General features: G+C 41.9%; 1 protein-coding gene across 4 annotated transcripts in view; it reads right to left on the bottom strand.

Annotated features, from left to right (window-relative positions):
- LOC147205544 (histone-lysine N-methyltransferase EHMT1-like) overlaps positions 1-21,400 on the bottom strand; it is a 44,267-nt gene that overhangs the window by 8,610 nt on the left and 14,257 nt on the right. For 3 of the 4 annotated variants that reach the window (XR_015101032.1, XM_086112413.1, XM_086112410.1), the window contains exons 2-16: positions 21,145-21,271; positions 20,520-20,602; positions 18,904-19,117; positions 18,687-18,823; positions 17,768-17,911; positions 17,366-17,631; positions 17,206-17,271; positions 17,012-17,100; positions 16,791-16,897; positions 13,754-13,876; positions 13,264-13,365; positions 12,999-13,103; positions 5,859-6,013; positions 3,820-3,987; positions 111-255 (exon numbers count right to left, since the gene is read on the bottom strand). Coding sequence is in view for 3 of the 4 variants with exons in the window: in XM_086112413.1 (XP_085968539.1) it covers positions 111-255; positions 3,820-3,987; positions 5,859-6,013; positions 12,999-13,103; positions 13,264-13,365; positions 13,754-13,876; positions 16,791-16,897; positions 17,012-17,100; positions 17,206-17,271; positions 17,366-17,631; positions 17,768-17,911; positions 18,687-18,823; positions 18,904-19,117; positions 20,520-20,602; positions 21,145-21,271 (2,031 nt within the window). In the remaining variant the exon portion in view is untranslated. The remainder of the gene's footprint in view (positions 1-110; positions 256-3,819; positions 3,988-5,858; positions 6,014-12,998; positions 13,104-13,263; positions 13,366-13,753; positions 13,877-16,790; positions 16,898-17,011; positions 17,101-17,205; positions 17,272-17,365; positions 17,632-17,767; positions 17,912-18,686; positions 18,824-18,903; positions 19,118-20,519; positions 20,603-21,144; positions 21,272-21,400) is intronic. The other variant, XM_086112411.1, reaches the window with a different exon arrangement.

The following is a 21,400-nucleotide window of genomic DNA, read 5'->3' as shown; positions in this document are numbered from 1 at the left end:
CAAACCCATCGAGGCAGGCATCCAGCCAACCCCGTGTTCTTGTTCTGTTCAATGTTTCTCCATTCTTATTATTATTATTCCTCCTCCATTATTGAGTGCCGAAATCTTACCTGCAGGTGAGTTATGTCCTTGTTGATGTTCACCAGGGAAGTGACACAGTTGTCTGGTATGTATTTAAAGTTTCCAGGATATGGCTCGTTGTCAACACCATTGACGCAGTTTATGGGAACTTTTTCATACCCCCGAGAAATATCTCTAAAAGTGGGCAAAGATATCGAGAGATCAGACACCCGAAATGGTCATATTCAATCTGTATCAAAACGGAATCCACAACTTCAGCCAAACATACAATCCATAGTCTAAACCAGGGGTGCCCATTACGTCGATCGCGATCGACCAGTAGATCAAGGACTGGTCCCAAGTCGATCCGAGGGGTGTAGAGGGAAAAAAACGTTTGTGTCTCTGCATGTTAGTAATATATTTTTTGTGTTAATGCACACCACCCTAATCATTCTATCAGTCTCACTTTCACAAATAGTATTTAAAAAATAAAGCGGGTCATCTTTAACCTACGCTGATGTGTGACTGCGTCCCCAGAAGTTGTTAGCGCTCAGCAGTCTGCAGTTGCAGCTTGTGATCGGAGCTGTTGCACTATATCTTTTATCGTTATCATTATCATTATTCTCATTCAGTTTGTTTTGTACAATTCATCGAGGGGACGGGTAAAGAATGGGAATCTGGAGGGCCTAGAGACGCATTTTAAACCGGTACGCGTGAGCTACGATCGTTAACAGGCTGCCTAAGTGTGTCGCATGCCTCGGCGTCATATGCTCATATGGCATGCGCAGTCGATCGGGTCGATCACGGGAGGTTGGTTGATTGAAAAGTAGATTTTCGGTCCAAAAAGTTTGGGCACCCCTGGTGTAAACTGTATCTGTATGGGACATTGTCATAATGTATATCATTTAAAAATGGATTGATCACCTGCTAATTTAGTTAGTTTGCCCACTTACCAAGCCACAGTGAGTGTGAAGGTACTTATATGGTGAATAATGTGAACTCCTGCCAGCCTGTCTAATTGCAGTTCACCATAAACCAAGTAAGGTTTTTTCCTGTGGAACTCATCCTCAACAGTTTGCTGAGAAACTTACCTATTTGCAGTATTTTTGCATTCTCTCTATCAAGCCCTACGTTGGTACAAGATGACACCAAAGCATGGCTAATAGGAAAATAGTAATTGATGTGAAGTAAGTACTGTATGTTGAAGTGATGCATCTTCACTGAGAGACAAAGACCTTTGTATGTTGGGGACGAGCTAAGTTTAGTGAAAGTCTGCATGTTTTTGGCAACCATTGACAAGTTTTTGTTTGTTTGTTTTTTTTAAAACCAATCCTCTCAAATCTTCAGAAAACGTTGATGAATAAATAATTTGGGGCATGGGTGGTAGATAGAAAAATGTAAATGTGTGCGTGCGTTATTTCTCAGAGTACGACACAATTATTCATCAAACAGTTGCAATTCACAGCCTACAAATGGCAGCAATGAGAATGAGTTGGCAAGAGTGAAGCAAACAGTACACAGGAAGGGAAACCGGTATTTACAGGTTGAACATGGTGAAAGGCACTGTGGGAGTACCAGTCTTCAAATTCTCATTACCGTCAGAGGGAGTGACATCATTTTTAGCACACAGACTGATCACGTGCTCATAAACAGTAATGGAGGAAAGAGAGACTTGTGTTTTCAAGATGGAAGTACAGTCACTATTTTCAGCTAAGTTTATTGCACACACTGTGTTGTCTACACAGGTTTTGTAGCTTCAAAGACAGAAATACAGATATTTAAAACAACAACAACAACATGGATCACAGTGCAGTATTCATTCAGGCTTTAAAGCACGGGTGTCAAACTCATTTCACGTTGTGGGCCACTTACGACCTCGGTAGATGTCAAGTGGGCTGGACCGTTAAAATTATACTATACTCTGCTATAATTTAACCAAAATAACATGTCTTTCCTTTGTTTTGGTTTAAAGAAGCACAAGAACATTAGGAAAATGTTGACATTTAATGAACATATCTTTTACAAAACATTTCATGAAGCACCTTAGATTTCCTTCGACAAATGTGCAATTTACTTTTATCATTCACATATATGCATTGCAACCGATCCCACTGATTGTACAAAGGCACAAAACTTTAACAAGTAATTGCTATTGAAAAATATAGTAAGGCACTTTGAAATTAAACGAGATCTCGAACGAAAGGAATTTTTAAACTATTTACACATCTGCATATCAAATCTCAATTTAATCCCTGCTTACACCTTACAAACTAAGGAGAAATGACTTGACTCTGTTTCAAATGGCTGTCTGCCTTCATCATGCATCATTAAACAAAGTCACTGTCAGAATACAGCTTTGATGATAATGCCATTTCGCTTGCAATTAGGTAGCTGGCTTCCCTGACTTGTCACCTCTCTATGAAAGTTGACTGCTTTTTCCTCAGACCTGCCTGCAATTCGTTGATCTTATCTCTTCTCAAGCCGTCATATTTTTTACTGGTGTGAGTAAGTGGGGTCGAATATTTGATTCCTTCAAAACCGAAACTTGTTGCAAACACACCTAGCACATAGGTTTTCCGTGCATGTCTATAAATAAATAGAACGTGGTCCATTATTCATTGAAAATTCTACACTCCGTATCTACCTTTCTCTGTTTGGAAATGACACTTTGGTGAATGAGGGTGTAGGGCATAGGTGTCAAACTCAGGTCCTGGAGGGCCGCCGCCCTGCATGTTTTCCAAGTCTCCCTGTTGCAACACACCTGATACAAATGATCAGATCATCAGCAAACTGCGGAAGCCTGACATTGAAACCCGTTCATTTGAATCCGGTGTGTTGCAACAGGGAGACTTGGAAAACATGCAGGACGGCGGCCCTCCAGGACCTGAGTTTGACACCTATGGTGTAGGGGATGGGTCAAGACCATGGTAGAAACAACGTCATAACAAGAAACAGCATTGACACGAGCGTTTTCTGTGTTGGGTCTGTCTCAGTGACAGACTGAGACTGCTGTTGCCTTCTTCTCTGATCAAAACAATGTTGTCTTATACTCTGATCAAAACAGTTTGCCCCTTAGCGGGTTAATCCATGAATTGCATCTTATTAAAAATATTCATTCCGTGTCTTTTATGCATTTTTTTCACTTTGTTTGACACCCTGCTTTAAAGAGAAGGTCACACCAGATTGAGCGAGTGCAGGAGGATTTAACCGTGCAGGGTTCGATTCTGGCTCCGTCGTTCCTGTGTGGAGTTTGCATATTCTCCCTGTGCCTGCGTGGGTTTTCTCCAGGTAATTCGGTTAACTCCCACATTCCCAAAACATGCATGGCAGGTTAACGGAACACTCTAAATTGCCCCGAGGTGTGATTGTGAGCGCAAATGGTTGTTTGTCTCTGTGTGCTCTGTGATTGGCTGGAAACAGGTTTGGGGTGTATACTGCCTACTGCCCGAAGACAGGCTCCAGCCCACCCGTGACCCTTATGGAGGATAAGCGGATTTGAAAATATATTATACACATTTATTTATGTTGTATTTAAAATTTTAAAAAACTATTTTTAAATGTCACTTCTAATGAAGAGGCAAATCCGGGTGTCATTTTTATGTTCTGCATCTGCTAAATGTAACTACTACAGTATAGTAACAACTAGTAATCTAACTTTGTATAAAATCATGTCGTCAGTAAAGTAACTAAGAGAATGTCAATAATTAACATATAGTTCTGTCACCTTGATGTTTGTAGCGTACGCACACATCAACCTACCTTATGAGCACCTGCTCACCAAGAGAGTCTCGGCTCCTCCTGGTATCAGTCAGTTTTTTGCTTGCGTTAAGGGCCATCCAAACGTTTGAGCCATTGATGCAACAGTCCAAGGCAGTTTGTCCTTCTCTGTTTCTCAGATTGAGGTTAACTCCATTCGACAAAAACAACCTGCAAATTTTTCACACTTTCTATGAGAGCCCCAAAGTGCCAGCTTGAAAATATGACAAACGATCTACTTTGTACTCCAAAGTTGGTCCTCTCTGTTGTAATCACCCAAAAGTAAGGTGTACAATGATCCCTCGCTATTTCACGGTTCGTTTATCGCGGCCTCAGTACATCGCAGATTTTTTCAAACAAATCCATAAAACAAAAAAATATATATACTGTATATATATATATATATATTTATTTCATCATGGAGTACAGTACTGTATATGTTGCTCGATGTGACTCGCTATTGTTTTGCTGACTTTTGCAGCTTCTCGCGGACCTTTTGCGGACTTAATTTGTTATATATATATGTATATATATATATTTTTTAAAATATGTTTATTGGTCGCTACTTCGCGGATTTTCGTTTATCGTGGGTGGTTTTGGTCCCCATTTACCGCGATAAACGAGAGATTACTGTACAGTATTTCTGAAATATGAAATATTCCCCATACAGTATTCACCAGTGTTGGGAATGACTGTGTTTCAGTGTAATGGCATTACTATTGGGCTTGTTCATCACATTTATGGTAAAGGTGGAAACAACCTTAAATTAACTAAGCTGTGTTTTTGAATTGTGCAGAATTAATACATTTTTGTGTCATGGTAGATGTGATTTGAATGGATAAGCCAATCTTAGTATGCAAAGTGGTGTCTGTGACACATTCATTCTGATTGGCTGTTAGGCAGGAAATGTAAATCAGTGCATGAGATACAAGTCAAGTTAATGGCACAAAAAAATGCATTATCTAGTAAATTAAGATCAGCAAAACCTTGCTTTTTACTTAGACTTGGTCCTGCCTTTGTTCTCATGTATTGTGTGTTGGTTCCGGATATGTGTGGATTTTGTTCTATGGAACTGTGAGTGAGGTAGGCACTGAGGAAAAACGACTTCTTAACGCATGCTCATGTGAATTTATACAGCAAATAATAGCTTGTGAGTAAGCGTACATAGTTGCAGACTTGGTGGTGTGCATGTGAGTTTGTAGCATACACTCATCCCGGCTTATACTAGATTGTCAGTACCTGTTTATAGCGAAGGCATACCTGTAAGTCGTAACACGTAAATGTCAAAGGCCCTTTACTCCTACAAGCTGCACGTGAACGCCATTTAACAGTATATTAATCTAGTTTAACATGTTTGCCCTCACTGAATGGTTAATAGTTGGATGAAGCTCGCTTTACGGTGTAATAATGTACAGGGAGCACTAGCTAATGGCCAGATTTTCCTTTATTTTTTTTCACATTTAAGTTTACATGTGTGTGTCCGAGTTTTACACTTAAATGCAGTGTGTCAATAATATTTGTATCATTGAATTTTTATTTAGATGAAAAAAAACTGGTTAGCAAGTCGACCTCACAATGCAGAAGTGCAGGGTTCGATTCTGGCTCCGGCATGACTCTATGGAGTTTCTATTTTCTCCCTGAGCCCATGGATTTTCTCAAGGTACTCTGGTTTCCTCCCACATTCCAAAAACATGCGTGGCAGGCTGATTGAACACTCGAAATTGTCCCTAGGTCTGGGTGTGAGCACACATGGTTGTTCGTCTCTGTGTGCCCTGCGATTGGCTGGCAACAGGTTCAGGGGGTAAGCCGCCTACTGCCTGAAGACGGCTTGGATAGGCTACAGCACGCCCCGCGACCCTTGTGAGGATAAGCGGATCGGAAAATGGATGGATGGATGGAAGAAAAACTATAACTAACTACTTATTTAAAGTAACATGCCCAACACTGATGCTCACATAGGCCTACTTATTTCCTGCTTAACCTAAAAGTCAATTGCAGTTTTGGTCATGCATACCCAAAAGAAGCTCTAACTGTATACTCACATGACACATTCCAGGTGGTTTTCTCTGGCAGCCACATGAACTGGCAGGTCCCCGTGAATATTGACAGCATTTCGGTCACACTGTGCATCCAGCAAAGCCTGAGTGACATCAGCACACCCCGATAAAGCTGCCCAGTGCAGGCAGATGTTCTGTTCCTATAAAAGGGACACCATTCACATCGATCACATCATCTTTAAGTAATAACCAAGAAAAGAATATAAATTGTTTTATCGTTGAAGTGAAATCTACAAAGTGTGTCGGAAAAGATCCTGCTTCAAGCAGTCCACCATCATCCCAGTCACCAAGAAACCTGCAACATCAGGACCAAACAACTACAGGCCTGTTGCTCTGACATCTGTGTTCATGAAGTTCTAACACCTCGTCCTGGACCACCTAAAGAGCATCACTGGACCCCTCCTGGACCACCTGAGGTTTGCCTAGCAGGCAAACAGGTCGGTGAATGACGCAGTCCACATGGGGCTGCACTAGATCCTGGCCCAGAGACCTACGCGAGGATCCTGCTTGTGGACTTCAGCTCTGTGTTCCATACTATCATCCACAAACTCCTCTCCTCCAATTCTCTCCAGCATAGTGTGTCTCCTGCCATCTGCCAGTGGATACACAGCTTCCTGACAGGCAGGAAACAAAAGGTGAGGCTGGGGGAGGGAACGTTATCCCCATAAGTAGTGGAGCCCCAAGTACCCTTCCTCTCTCCACTGCTCTTCTCCCTCACATCAGAGGTGCCCAAACCTTTTTGACCGAAGATCTACTTTTTGATCAACCAACTTTCCGTAATCGGCCGCTGAACGCACACGCGCGCATACGCACGCACATACACACACGTCATGATGAGCAACACCCTGGCGCGGAGGCATGCGACTCACTTTTGCAGGCTGTTACGCGTCCAGTTTTAAAATGCTTCTTTCGGCCCTCCATAATTCCCATTCTTTGCGAGTGCCATTGGTGAATTGTACACGAAATGCACTTTGCCTGATAATAATAATAATAAAGGCTACATCGCAACAGCTCTGATCGCAAGCTGCCATTGCAGACAACTGAGCGCTTACAACTTCCGGTGACGCAGTTCACGCGCCACTGTACGATAATGTGACATGCTTTATTTTATTTTGTTTTTTTAAATACATTTTGTGAAAGTAAGACTGATAGGATGATTTGGGTTCAGTGTGCATTGACACAAAAAGTATATGACTAACATGCACAAATGTTTGTTAGTTTTGTTTTCCTCTCCACCCCTTGCGATTGACTTGAGACGAGTACGCGAGCTACCTGTCGATCGCGATCGACATAATGAGCACCGCTGCTCTACACGAACAACTGCACCTCAACACACCCAGCTGTCAAACTCCTGAAGTTGGCAGACGACACCACACAGTCATCGGCCTCATCAAAGTTGGTGACGATTATGCGTAACAACAGGTGGTGAAGCAGCTTGCACTCTCGTGCAGTCAACACAGCCTGAAGCTGAACAAGGTCAAGACTGTAGAGATGATCACGGACTTCAGGAAACATCCATTCCCAAAACTGCCCCTCACATTGACACCTTCAGGTTCCTGGGAATGTACAGTTAGGACTACAGAAAAAAATCATGGTAACCATCTAGCCACTTTTGAGGACCTGCACATTGCAAGAACCAAGACAAAGGGCATGGAAAATTCTCCTGGAACCCCCATCACCCTGCCCACTGCCTCTTCCAGCTCCTCCCCTCAGGTAGGCGCTATCGAACCATGCACACGAAAACCAGCAGACATTTAAACAGGTTCTTTCTTCTTGCCATCGCCTCCCTAAACAGCTGTCTCAAATACCATAAGATCCCATAGAGGCACTTTGCAAACGTTTGCCTATTTTCCACACCCCTGTGGGAGAGTATAACCGCACAAATCCTTGGAGCTTCAGCTCTTTACATACTTGAACAACTGTCATTGATGTATATTCCAAAGCACTAGACAACTGCTCCTGCTCACTGCAAATGGTGCAACGATTATCTGCATCATCTGCACAACCATCAGAGTATTGCAAGAACCACACAACTGATCACTTATCTCTGCTCGATGACTCTCCACATTTTTGCACAGCTGTCATTGGGTGGTACTATTGCACAATGTTACGCTCATATTACAGAAAGACTTTCAATACCTATATGTCATGTCTCTGTCTCTGCTGCTTTTTACTTTTACAGGAGACACATTTGTGTGTTTTACATTCTTGGCCAATAAAGTTGATAATAATTCTTCTGTCTGTACCTTCAACATCTGAAAGTTTCAGTAAGAATAAATCACTGGGGTTGGGACAGCGTGTGTGTGCAGAAGGAAGGGCTTCTCATAGGGCAGTGGGCCCCAACCTTTTGTCCACCACACTGTGGTTCATGGTCAGATTGTTATTTCATGGACCAGCAATGATCAGTTACATTTCTGCCGTGGAGATAACAAACATTTAGGGCCTCAAAAACTTTACTATGTCTGTGGCCCAGTAGAGCTTTACTCATAGCAACACTCCTGGCCATGGACCATACAGTGAAACTCCTCTGCAACGAAACCTACATGTGCGAAAATACCCCCTTGTGTGAAAAAAATCTTCATGCATTCAAGCCATTCCCTCTTTTCTGCGTCCCGCTCCAACGAGAAGGCTCCCTGGTGCGTAATACGAAATCCTTTTCTCTATCCTTGCCTCACAATGGGGTTCACGACAATGAAAACAAGCCTTCCGCAAAAGTCTAATCCAACCTCAGCCTACCACAGCCACCGCTACTGCTTAGCTCGGAAACGGCAACAGCAACCACCACACCGATTTACACATGCGCAGTAGTACAGGAAATATTTGTTATTGTTAATTTCAGACACAGCACGAACGTTGCATTGCTAAAATGGCTACAAAACGGAGCTTTGCATGCCAAGGAGTTAAGAAAAGAAGAGCTCTGTCATTTGAAGACAGGGTAAAAGTGATCAAAATGAAAGATGGAGGAAGCAAAGTAAAAGACATTATGCAAGAAATTGATGTAAGTGAAAGTAAATGCTGATGGTAAATTTCGCAATTTCTTTCCCTTTTTTCTTTCTACACTGACTATATACATACATGCTGATTTATATAGCGCTTTCACAACAGCGGCAGCTGTAACAAAGCGCTTAACAAAACAGTTAACATAAAGTACAATAATAAACACAACACATAACATAAAACACGGACAGTCGTGCAGTCCTAACCACTTTTCCGTCACACGCTTTGTTGTTTGAAGCAGTTTGAGATGAAAGAGGAGAGAATCAAAGTGTCCTTTAACCAGTGGATCAGAGACGTCATGCTCAAAATGTGCACACGTCGGCTACAAGCTAAGTTTCAAAGTCAACAAGAAGCTGTAGCATCCATTGACGAAAAAAGAGATTGGTTCACTTCTCCTGCCCCATGGAAATCCATTTCAATTCCAAGCGGTAGTGATGGGTCCATGAGGCCTCATGAGGCGTGTCGACACAATGACACACTGTGTTGATACTGTGTCGCTGACCACTGCCAACTGCTGGACCTTCAAAATCCCTGCAGCCAACCCACTTGACAGGCTGAACAAACTGATTTGATGATGAAGTGTATACAGTGCACTACCTCACTCTACCCACAATAGCCACAAGCGCCACTGTTTATGTTGTTGTTTATGCTGTTTATATTGTCTATACTGTTCAGATTACATGTCTTTTTGATACAGTGTAGCTGCTATCCTTTCTTAGTTGTGTGTGTTTAATGCACAGCATGTTTGCATGCATATATGCACTGAGGATTGAGAGGAAGAAATTTCATCTATGCTGCATGTCATACATAAAGCATATTTGACAATAAAGATGACATTGACCCGTGACAATATCATTCACATCCATGCATTCATATTGTATCATTCAATGTGTTTCAATAATGTGAAAATCATGTGAATGAGGATGCTTGTGGGCTTTGTCTTCACAAATTTTGATTTAGAAAAATAAGATGCTCTAGTGTTTTACATTTCAGTCTGTTGCGTTTAATGCATGCTATTTCCCCTGTTGTGGAGAACACACACAATGGAATAAGACATGTCAAAAATCCAAGAGGCACTTGGTGAGACAAGGAGATTTTAATAAATACCTTATTCTCCAAAAGGAGATCAAAATGGCTCTACACGGCGGACAATTTGTGTTTGTCCGGAAGCTGCTCCATAATATGCACGTACTGTAGTAACGTCACTCGAGTGAAGCTCGTCTCAGCAGTCGATAGTCTGCTGCTCTCTGCTGTGAGCGCGAGCACGTACTCGCGGCGCCGACCCAACCCACGCCACATATTAAGCTTTGAACTACGACAACAGCTAAACTAGCCTAGCCGATGTAATGATGGTCAGCAGACAAGGTTTACGTTTTATGTGACTTTTAATAGCAACGTGGCAGAGTCATCAAACATGCGGTGTGCTCACTCGCAGTCACTTTCTGGAACTCCCCCTTATAGGCGGGACCTCTCAATCAACTGGAGCAGTGGTCCTCAACTAGAAATGCTGTCGGTCCACTTTTTTTTTTTTTTCTAAGACCAAGGTCCGGTCCCATGCACGGCGGTCATGGGGAGCAGGGCTATATGCCAATTTAGTATGGTCAAGCCAAGCTTATACAAATCAACACTCCTCACAACCAACCAATAATGGGGTGCATGAAAATAACAATTATTCACTTTGCCAGTACACAGCAAATAATAAGAGGTATTGTGTTGAGGCAGAGGAACTCTTTTATTTTGTTAAGTTGTGCCTGCTTAATAATAGAAATAGCCCTTTTAGGGAAATAAGACATTTTTACTTTAACTTTGTTAAACAGTAGTTGTCTTTTTTCCCTTAATTTAACAAAAGCAAAACAAAATACTCATTTTACCAAAATAAATACTAAACATGAAAACAAAAATATTTTCATTTGTACAATTCCCATTTTCACATCCCCTCTGAAATCACTGAAAAATATATCAGAAGAGGAGTTCAGAACCATTTTAAATACTGACCCAAGGGAGCACAGGAATGTGCAGTGCTGTTCTTCCACTAAAGGTGAATGCAATGTCTGAGGCATGCAAATATTATTTGAGGACGCCATTGTGATGTTCATTTACCATGTTGCGGTGTTCTGCTGTTAAACAGCTGCAAAGATCCCCGTGTAGACGGGAGCAAAACTGCACACGATCGAAACCTCCCGCCATTCGTCCTGTGTAATTGTCTGTGTGCGGCTCTCCTGCGCTGAAGCTGTGAGCACACTGTGGCGTCGCGCATGCGTCTGTTTCCTGACACAATCACCCATTTTGAATGCGTGACGCTTATGTATGGGCACACCTTAAGTTCAGAGGAGCCAATCAGCGCATCGTTATCGCCGACATGCCCTGCTCAGCCTGCTCGTCTCCAGTTCGTCAAACATTATCCACACACAGTCGCGCTGCTGCGTCCTCTGCAATACATCTGTTCGTGCACGCAAATAATACAACGGATAATTTTAACAAGCGATCGCGGTAATGCGCAGATTATAGTCCAAAAATATAAAATGTATAACGTAAAAATCACTTTATAATTTATTATTTTATACAATTTGCCGAGGGTCCGGACAGATGAGGTCGGCGGCCCGGTCGTGGATCGCGGTCCGCCAGTTGAGGAAGACGGAACTAGAGTATGACGTACAGTACAAACGTTCATAAAGCACTTCTCATATAATAATAGCCTATTATATGACAGCCGACATGACGCTCGAAGTCAGACGGACACATTTTTTCTGATAATCAGTGTGTTTTCCGTATTGCCCAAACATATATTTTTATTCGAGCGAGGGTGAGGTCTGGCTTGTTTCGGCAGTCGGCATCGTGTCGCCAGACGCACTTCCTTAGATACACTGTGCGGGCTTTTGCTGCGTCAACGCCCCCTGCACTGAGTCGACGCCCCCTGGACTAAGTGGCGCAGCCTGGACTGTGCCAAGCAGCCGATGCAGTCTAAACTGCACCGGTGCAGTTCACGTGTCAATTAGCAGCCTGGACTGTGCCAAGCAGCCGATGCAGTCTAAACTGCGCCTGTGCAGTTCATGTGTCAATCACGTGACGTAATGAAGCAGCACATGCACCGACACGTGGTTTGCTCTGTGAGCCTGGCGCATGCGTCAACGCATCGGTGTCGCTGGACCCATCACTACCAAGCGGCGACTCTCGGTTCCAAATACGCATCGGCGCTCTGCGCCAACGCTCCTCTCTCCTCATCCTCAACTTCAGCAGCCATCCATCCAGCCGCACCAATGCCGACTGTCCCACAGCGCCAACATATCCACTGAACAAAACGGGGTTGTGAAAAATGCTGCCCATTACAGGCGCAAAAAACACAAGCGCCCCAGGTCTGTCCAGCACCGACAGTCAATGGCGCCGACATTCCTCCCAATCAAAATCTGTGCTGGTACAGGCGTGCTGCCGAGAAGGCGCAACCACCAAGCACAGATACTTATCCTTTGACGAATGTCGTGGCCAAAAAACGCTGAAAACAGTCCATATCAGGTCCACACGATGAAACAACAAACAACATGTGACAAAACAAAAGACAAAAACAACAAAAAAGAACAAAAAAGCAAGGCTCTTGAAGAGCACTTGCCGAAGGCTGCCTACTCGGGCGCCATCTTGGGAAAAAAAAAAATGAAGTGTCAAATAAGTGTATGCTCATATTTATGCACTATTGGAATAAAAATAAAGAGTACCCATATACTTTGTGTGTGTGTGTGTGTGTATGTGTGTGTGTGTGAGAGAGTGTTTACATCCGAGATAAAATTTGCTATAGTGAAGAGTCCCGTTGTGAAAAATTTCTTGCTGCAAACATGATTTCGTTGTAGAGGAGTTTCACTGTATTATAATAAAGGATCAGTCTCCAGTGTTATTTAATTATGACTGGCGACTGCACTTCACTAATAAACACACACTTGGCATACTGTCAGATGTGTGTGATTTTGTACAGGTGAGGTTGTAATTGTGCTTAACTAGACCTTGAATGCGCAAAGAAGGCAATGTGTCGCTCAAACTCAAAATTTCTGAACCCACAAGGAAACAAAATGTAAAATAAGGGAGGAAAAAAAGAAAAAAGTGTGATGTCTCACTGCAAAGTTAAACAGTGTCTGAAACTACCTTGTCTCTGATGTTAACGTCTGCCCCATTGGCCAGCAACAGGTAGAACACCTTCTTGTGCTTGTGCTCGATTGCCCAGGTGATGGGTGTCCATCCGCCGTAATCCTGCTCAAGCACAAGTTACACTATGAAGGTAAAACTGACACACACACTCACAAAAATATTTCACTATTAGTGACTAATTACTATTGCAAAGAATGATTGTAAGCATTTTAAGTGGTTACTGGGAGCAGCTATTACAGGAAATGTAGTGCAATGCGTCTACCTGACAGTTAATGTACTTGGATGTCCTTGAGAGAAGATGTTGCACAATGTCATAATGTCCCAGTTTAGAAGCCAGATGCAGACAGGTGAAACCCATTACATCCTGATGTGAGAATATGATGAAACAAAATGGGAAAAGTGAAAGGACATGTGATCATATCAGAGACAAATTCAGTGAAAAAGGTCGCAACAAAACCAACCCGAGCTACTTGAAAAATCTGGGAACGTTTTTTTTTTTTTTAATAGACAATCAAACACAGATTTTGCATTCACAAAGTGTGTCCCTCGCTCGTTTTGCATTTGTCCCTTCTCCCTTTCGCCCTCCACAAGACAACGGTTTAAGTAAGGGGTCTCCAAACTTTTTCGTTTGAGGGCCACATACATAAAAATGAAGAGAGTCAGTCAAGACAGCAACTATATTTCTACTTTGGCTCTCGGTGAAGGTGGATGCTTTTTGCATGTGCGTGCGGGTGTGCAATGTAAGAACTTACCTTGTGGTTAATAGCTGCTCCAGCTCTAACCAGGTACTTCACTGTATCTAAATGGTTATTTTCACAAGCTGCCATCAGGGGTGTTCTCTGCTCTTCATCAAACATCTCCAGGTTGGCTCCAGCCTAAAAACGCAAACATAGCTCATAAGCCAAACAACAGGTGTGAAACTTCAAAACCACAGCATAATGATTAACAAGTATGGGTTGATGAGGTGGATGAAATATGTAGGCGAAATCAACGTACATTCTTGACTCATCATGCAATCATGTCGTTTGGAGACCGAATGAACACAAAATAATGTGTTTTGTATCACACAATTTTGGGGGGTTATTCAAAACAACTAAATTTTGCAGGGGAGTTGTACAAAAACAAATGTTGAGGTTGTTTTGTAGGTTAATCATTTGACCCACGTTTGTGGTTAAATGAATAATCCAAAAAGTTCGGTCAGTCTTTTTTTGACAACAGTTGTTTGAATGAAAGTAAAGAAAAAGTCAATTGTGTTGTGAAGCTTCTACTAAAGGTTGTTTGGTATCCAGCATAATTTGACAAGCTACATAAACATAGCCCAAAAGGTCAGAAGTTTGTGTTTTTTAGATTATTTCTTGGTTGCAACAATGCTTCCCCGCAATACATCTCATGTCATTGAAAAGCTTGTTCATTACCTTGTTAATGGTGCCAACATTTGTAAGGAACATGCGTTTGTGGGATGAACAAAAGAGCAAAATATGTGGGCTGTGCCCATGAAGAATTTGCCAAATCTCTGCCAATGGCATACTGCTTATTTCACTGTTACCATTGACGCTTGTTTGATGGTTGGCGCATTGGATAACAGACGTTTGAAGATGCAAGACATATTTGCAATTTAAAGGGATACATACCTCCTTTTTTCACTGTGATTTTTGTCTTTACAGCAGTGAAAAGTTCTTACTTTTGCTGTAATGAATTTGAAAATATGGTGAATTCTCAGGCACATTTAGTAACTTGAAAAAAAAACCTTTTTTTCTTTTTTTAATTGTATGGTGAGCCGTCATATTTATTGAACATGTGACTGGATAAGCCGCATAAAGATGGCACATGTGTGGCACAAGCACAGTCTAGTCTTGAGCATGCCAGTGCAAACGCCTCTAGCCTCGATCCTGGGTGGATTGAGCCGCCCTATGGAATGGACACAACCAAAGAAGCCAACAGAAAGATATCCTCCTGATGGGCAAACAAGACTTGGCATAATCATCTGGAGATGAAGCTATTTTGACAAGAGAGGTTCCCTCACAGCGGTTGCGTGGCGGCATGTCCAGAGCGAAGTGGAGGGAGCCATTGTGCAAGTTTTGGCATCAAAAACAATGCAATTCAACAAACCTGTTGGATCATTCGAACAAGTAGTAGCCAAGTGATGAAGGGGAAACCATGAAAATGTGAGCAGATCTGGCACAGTCTGCCCACATAAACATTCGCAGTTTAGCTGCTAATAACTAGCCGGCAGCGACTGGATGAAAGCGCATCAACCATGTCATCTTTTAATCATGCACATTGGCATGGAGTACTGATGTCAACACTGGATATAGGATCATAACTTCAAAAAATTATATTTACATTTTAAGGCGTATTCGTTATTCTCGAGGCGTCCATTTTTAGTACGTAGTTCACAGAAGTATTTTGTATTGTTCTAGATTTGTTGAGCTGTTGAATAAAAATGTTTGAAGTAAAAAAAAAAAAAATCTTTGTTCTAAGAAGCCAATGCTTTAAAACAGGAAAAAATTTGGGGACCACTGACATAAATGATTCCACTTGGTCCTGTGGCTGAGTTTGATCACTTAGTGGATGTTCTTTTAGCTGCGCTCTTCCTATTGAACTCTAGAATTGGTGCATGTAGGTGTCGCTGAGTCGGCAGTCGGCCTCACCTTTGGAGCAAGCAAGCTGGCCAAACCACTTTGTCCCAAGCGTGTGTCCTGTAAGGTCAAAGGGATTCGCCATGAAGGCAAATCCCTTCCTGGCCGGCATTTCTTCCTCCAGTGCTATTCCACTATCCTCAGAGTCATGGGTTTCTTGTAGAGGTTATTGTACGGTCCTGCTACCGTTCTTCTCTCCTCCTCCCTTGCCTTCTTGAAGTTCCTCCTTAGGCTTTTCAGCTCTTGACTAAAATGGTGGCTTTTTTTTTTGGCCTTGTTGTTCATGCTGTAGGGTAGGTCCAGATAAGAGCGGATGCACAGCCATTTTTAATGTAGCTGGCCTCCAAAATGGGAGTGTTAGGGGAGTGGAAGTCATTCTGAACGGGAGCAAGGCTGGGGTTGTATTCACCGGGACTGGACAGGAGTATTTATTTAATTATTTATTTATTACTATAGTCCGGACTGGGATTTATTTTTTTCTGTGGGAGTGAGATGGGAAGGGGGGTGAAAATCCAATGCCGTGTCACCCTCCAGTGACCTACTGTCTTCTCCTCCAAGCCAAATCTCTGAGCGTCTCGGCCAATGATGATGGCGATCATTGTCTGGAAAAGTCTATCCTGCCCTAGGCTGCTGTTTCCAAGATGGCGTGAGTGTCTTCATCCAACTCGAGTCACTCCCTCTCCTTGTTGCCTTCCCGTAAGGTTGGAGGTCTATTTTTTCGAATGATTAAAGGTAACTTCTTCAGAATATGCTCAGGAATGTTAATTTATGATTCTGTATCTTAGTTTTCGTCTTCGGTCTTTGCAATTATGAGAACCATTAATTGGCTTTTATTACTTTTGTTTACTATTTTTAGTCATTACATTATAGAAAAAAACTGTTTATAAAAATGACGCCTCATTTAAGATCAATCAATAATCAATTTGTAACCTTTTTAATCGTAACACTATCAAATTGTGAGATTGATAGACATCGCCAGTGTCCTGAACTAACAATAAAACATTCATACAATACTCAACATACTGGAAAACGAGAAGTTCTGAAGATGCCCAAATTAGTAATCCAAAGGAAAAAAAAATGAAATTAACTTGATCAATTTGCGCACTGACAGATTTAACAAACTGAGGAAAGCACAGAAACTCCTCCTCACCTGGATTAGCATGTGGCAAATTTCCTCATGCCCTTCCGCAGCAGCAGCATGTAGGGGTGTTCGCTTGTTTTGCGAATCTATCAGAATGTTGGGATCCTTTCCATCAACTGCAGTAGACAAAGTTGGTAGCTGACGCCATGCATAAAGGCACTAAAACAATCTGTGAAGGCAAACCATTGATGCCTCTTGGAAGACTATGGAAAAATAAATATTTCAGGTACCTAACAGATGAATGACCCTCTGGAGCTCTCCTCCTTCTGCAGAAATGTAGAGCTGTCCAGTAGGGTATGTGACTTTTGTTGGTGTCAGGCTACAAAAACATGAAGCGCTATAAATGATTTATGCTGAAAAGCAAACTACTTTCTAAAGCAGTGCATGTTTCCAAAATGATGAACCGTTTCAAATGTGAACTTACTTTTCATCATCTAGTCCCATCAGTATACTCTCTAGAGATTCGTTCGGACATGTGCCTGCAGTGCCACTGTAGCAATTGAACAAATTCAAAGGAAATAAAATCTTAATGGGTTTCATATTTTGTTTTCCAATTCAATGATTAAAAAGGAATTCCATTTTACCTGCTGAAGTACGGCTCTCTATTCCTTTGTGGCTCGCAAGACTTTTTCGCCCTGAGTATCTGTGTAGCAGGTTTTGGCAGAGGAGATGGAAGTGATGGTCCTCCGTTTGATCTTTGGAGGGGGGGTGAGGGCACTGTGATCTCTTTTGCCCCACTGGCATCCTCTCCACAGTGGGGACAAAACCTGTGATCCTTTAAAACGGAGGCACAGTCCTTGTGAAAGCGGTGGGAAATGTTACCATGGGGCTGGCACTCCATGAAGGTGCCCTAAGGGAAAACCAGCATAATGAATGAAGAACAATCAATCAGCAGGATCAACATCAAAATATCCATGTTAAATACTGTCTATTCAATATTCATGCGCTAAGAGGGAAGGCAACTACAGCATGCGTGCGACGCTCACCACACTACAGAAGAGTCCGCAGCCAGGGCAGCATTGGTGTTTAACCATGCTGGCCCGGTGATTCTCACACAGAATCAGCAAACTGACGACATTGGAAGGTCTCATCATTTCATGCTTCATCGCGCGTCTCTGACAGCGATTCGGCTGAGAAGAGAAAACAAGATGTGACCCATGATCCAAACTGTTAAACGTTAAAATACATTTGATTATTAGCATATTGATCTTGAAAAATAAAGTGGTGCTCTGTTATTGGACTTCTGTGCTCATCGAGGATTGAGCTGAACAAAGAGTCCCTCTCAAGAAGGAGCACTGGAGAGTAGATTCCATTGGGATGACAATCAGCACATCCAAATCTAAGAACCCGAGCCTCAGTCAGAGGACTAAGGCGACCCAACTCTGGACAAGTGTGTGTGTGTGTGTGCGAGACACAGTCACCCTATGATGTAAATACACTGATATATACAGGTAGTGCACTTTTGGGTGAATGGTGGACAGCCTGTGTGCATATACATGGATTTCCATTGTCATAAGTATTATTGTTGAACATGACCCCTTCATCAAAATGCAGTTTCTTGATGACAAAAGAAAAATGATATAATCCCATTTTTGGAAAAAAACGACAACATTAACAAATATTGTCTGACCAAATATAGGGCTCTTGCTCATTTAAATGCACAATGAGCTGAATTACAGTAGGGAATGTGGCTTAGCACACCCCTGAATTTGACCCATGATAGTCTGGCAGTCTGAGTAGCAGAGTGTCACAATTTAATAAAAGGCAGAATATAAATCCATTTGAATTATTTCATATACAAGGTGCTTAAGTATACACAAAAGTAATCGTTAGAGAATTAGTTTAAGACAAGGTGGAAATGTCACCCCGAGTTTCCAAAGGGTTTCGCTCACGCTGTGTTTTTACCATTCCATCTGCGCTCTCCATGGCCATACAGGTCTGAACCTTTTCAGACAATCTGCCTTTATAGGGAGGAGTCTCCATACGGCAGCAGCACAATGGTAACTCCTCAGTCAGGTTTGATTCTGTCGCCTGAGCAAGTTCTGGTCAAAACACAGCGATACAGTTTACATTTGTACAAAAGTGTAATGAACACAGTCAGTCAGTGAGCTCTCGTGGTTACCTGTTGAGTGTGGCAGAAGTAGTAGCTCTTCCTGACTTTTCAGATCAAGGCAGGCTAAATTCAACTCTGTGTATTCAACATGGTTTGGTTCTCCAGATTGTGCTTCAATGAAAGATTCACTTCGCATACTTGAGGCACTTCCTGATTTTGTAATCACAGATATCTCATCTCCTCCAACATGGCTCATCTGCACTATGTTGTGAGAATCATACTTCTGATTGAAAACAGAAACGTTGTGTTGATCAGCATATTGGGGGGGGGGGGGGCAACATTTACCGGGTAATCTTCATCCATCCAAGTGTGTATTTTCTATTACGCTTATCCTAATTAGGGTCACCTGTAGTTGGAGCCTATCCCAGTTGAAACTGAGCAAAAAGCAAGACACATACATCTAGACCAGTGGTTCTTAATCTTGTTAGAGGTACCGAACCCAACCAGTTCATCTGCACGTTCACTGAAACTTCATTAGTGAAAAATAAAAATATGACGTTTTACAAATTCAAGACATAAAAAACACATTTATTAAAAATGGAAAAAAGTAAACACAATTAGCATGAAGTATATATTTTTTAAAATTGTGCATAAAATGAATCAGCCAGTGATGGCCAAGCGGGCTTATCATAACGAATTGACATGTTGAGTTAGGTGCGTCTGAACCTCCATGGCAGAGTCTCTGTCGAACCCCTGAAACTGATTCACCGAACCCCTAGGGTTTGATCAAACCCAGGTTAAGAACCACTGATCCAGACAGACAACCATTTTTATTCACATTCACAGTTACTGAGTGGGAATGCTGCCTGCATCAAAGTACACCAAGCGAACGTCTATACCACCGAAGCTAGAAAGTAGCACGCGAACATGATGTCTAGTTGTGTCACGACGCCCGTTCCCCGCCATTCAAATCGGGTTATTCAAATGCAAGGAAAAACTGTCTGCTCATTCATGGAGATTCCGAATGTTTCAGAAATCTGAATTTTGATATTTGACTATGCGTAAACGTAGTTAATGATATTAAGTATTCCTATTTAATGTATTTGTACGGTCTCTGATCATGTCTGTCCAGGTTTCTGGTAATGTAAAGTTTAACTTGCCTTACCTCCATGCGAGCAGTGTTACTTCAGTTCCCACTCAGTGATGTTATGAACCTGAGGTGTAAATGGCTGTATGTCTCTATAATATATGTATGTGCCCTATGATTGACTGTCAAACAGTCACGATGTCTGGGAGCAGCACCTGCCCCCCGTGACTGAATAAAAGTGTCGTTGAGTGCCCTTTTGCATCGAGCAGTTAAGGCTTGACACCAACTTGTGAAAGAAACAGCTAAATCTGGTTATGTTAAATTACTTTTTATCTTCTTAGTCGGAATTAAGAAAAAAGAATACAATTATCAAAGTGTAGGGATGAGTATAATAAATCTATACAAATTAAAGAATGCATGTGTATAAATTGTGTGTGGTTTGATCGATCACAATGCAAAATAATGCAAATATTCTTGGCAATACAGTATACTAGTCGTGTACTGTAGTTTTGATCTTGTGAAAAAAAAAAGCTTGAGAAGAATAGCATTTTTAGTACACAAAAACCTTCTTACTATTTACCCGTGTACGCAAACTTACTTTTTGCGGGTGTTTCAGAGGCTTTGCCTTCTTTTTGGGGGCAAAGTTGTAGAGTCCCATCTTTCGTTTCTTCTTCTTCACAGCTACGAATAAAAATCAGACACAAAGGCAGCTAATGAGAAAAAAAATTGTGATTTATTACCTGAAATGCTCAATCGGCTTCTATGATTGCATAAACGCTGCTATGGACTTGTGCCCAGCTCGATAGTGGGTACAATTAGCAAGTAAAAACATTTGCTAGGAAACCATGTCTAATAGGAAACAATATGACTATAAATCAGAAGATTTCTTGCTTAAATAGAGAAATAATATTGAATGAATGTTTTAAGACTATTGGATGGCACTAACAAGGAATACATGTACTTGTGACACACAGCGGTGCCTTGAGTTCAAAGTGACCCGAATTACGACTTTTTATAATACATCGTCATTCAGCCATTTTATGTTGTTGTTTTGACTTGTAAGCACAGACTTGACATAGAAGTGCTGGCAGCGAACAAAACTCAACACACTTTATAATAACCAACATTTTGGCAAATAATGAAAAATTGATCAAAAAAGGCGCTCCAAGGCTGAGCTGTTCTGTTTTTTGTTTTTTTTTAAATACACGAAAAACAGCAACAACCTGAGTGTGGTTTAGTGGAAATGAAGGGAAATCTCTCTTCACCATCTTTAAGACAAATCTCTGTGGCCTCAGGTGCGGCAGAAGGCTGCTTGTCTGCCAGGTCCAACTTTATTTTGCTCTCAGCAGGCTTTAGACAGAAGACAACAAAGAACAGACATTACTGTATATCACAACCCCCCCCCCCCAAAAAAAATACCCAGTACTAAGACAAGATTAAGCTTAATACATTCAAGGAAAGAAGATGAAAATTAAAAAT

This window comes from Hippocampus guttulatus, chromosome 5 (genome assembly GCF_054856545.1).
Source record: "Hippocampus guttulatus isolate MCC_2025c chromosome 5, RoL_Hgut_1.0, whole genome shotgun sequence".
Classification (NCBI taxonomy): Eukaryota; Metazoa; Chordata; class Actinopteri; order Syngnathiformes; family Syngnathidae; genus Hippocampus; species Hippocampus guttulatus.
Note: the sequence above shows the minus strand (reverse complement) of the source record. Positions and strands in the feature narration are given on the sequence as shown.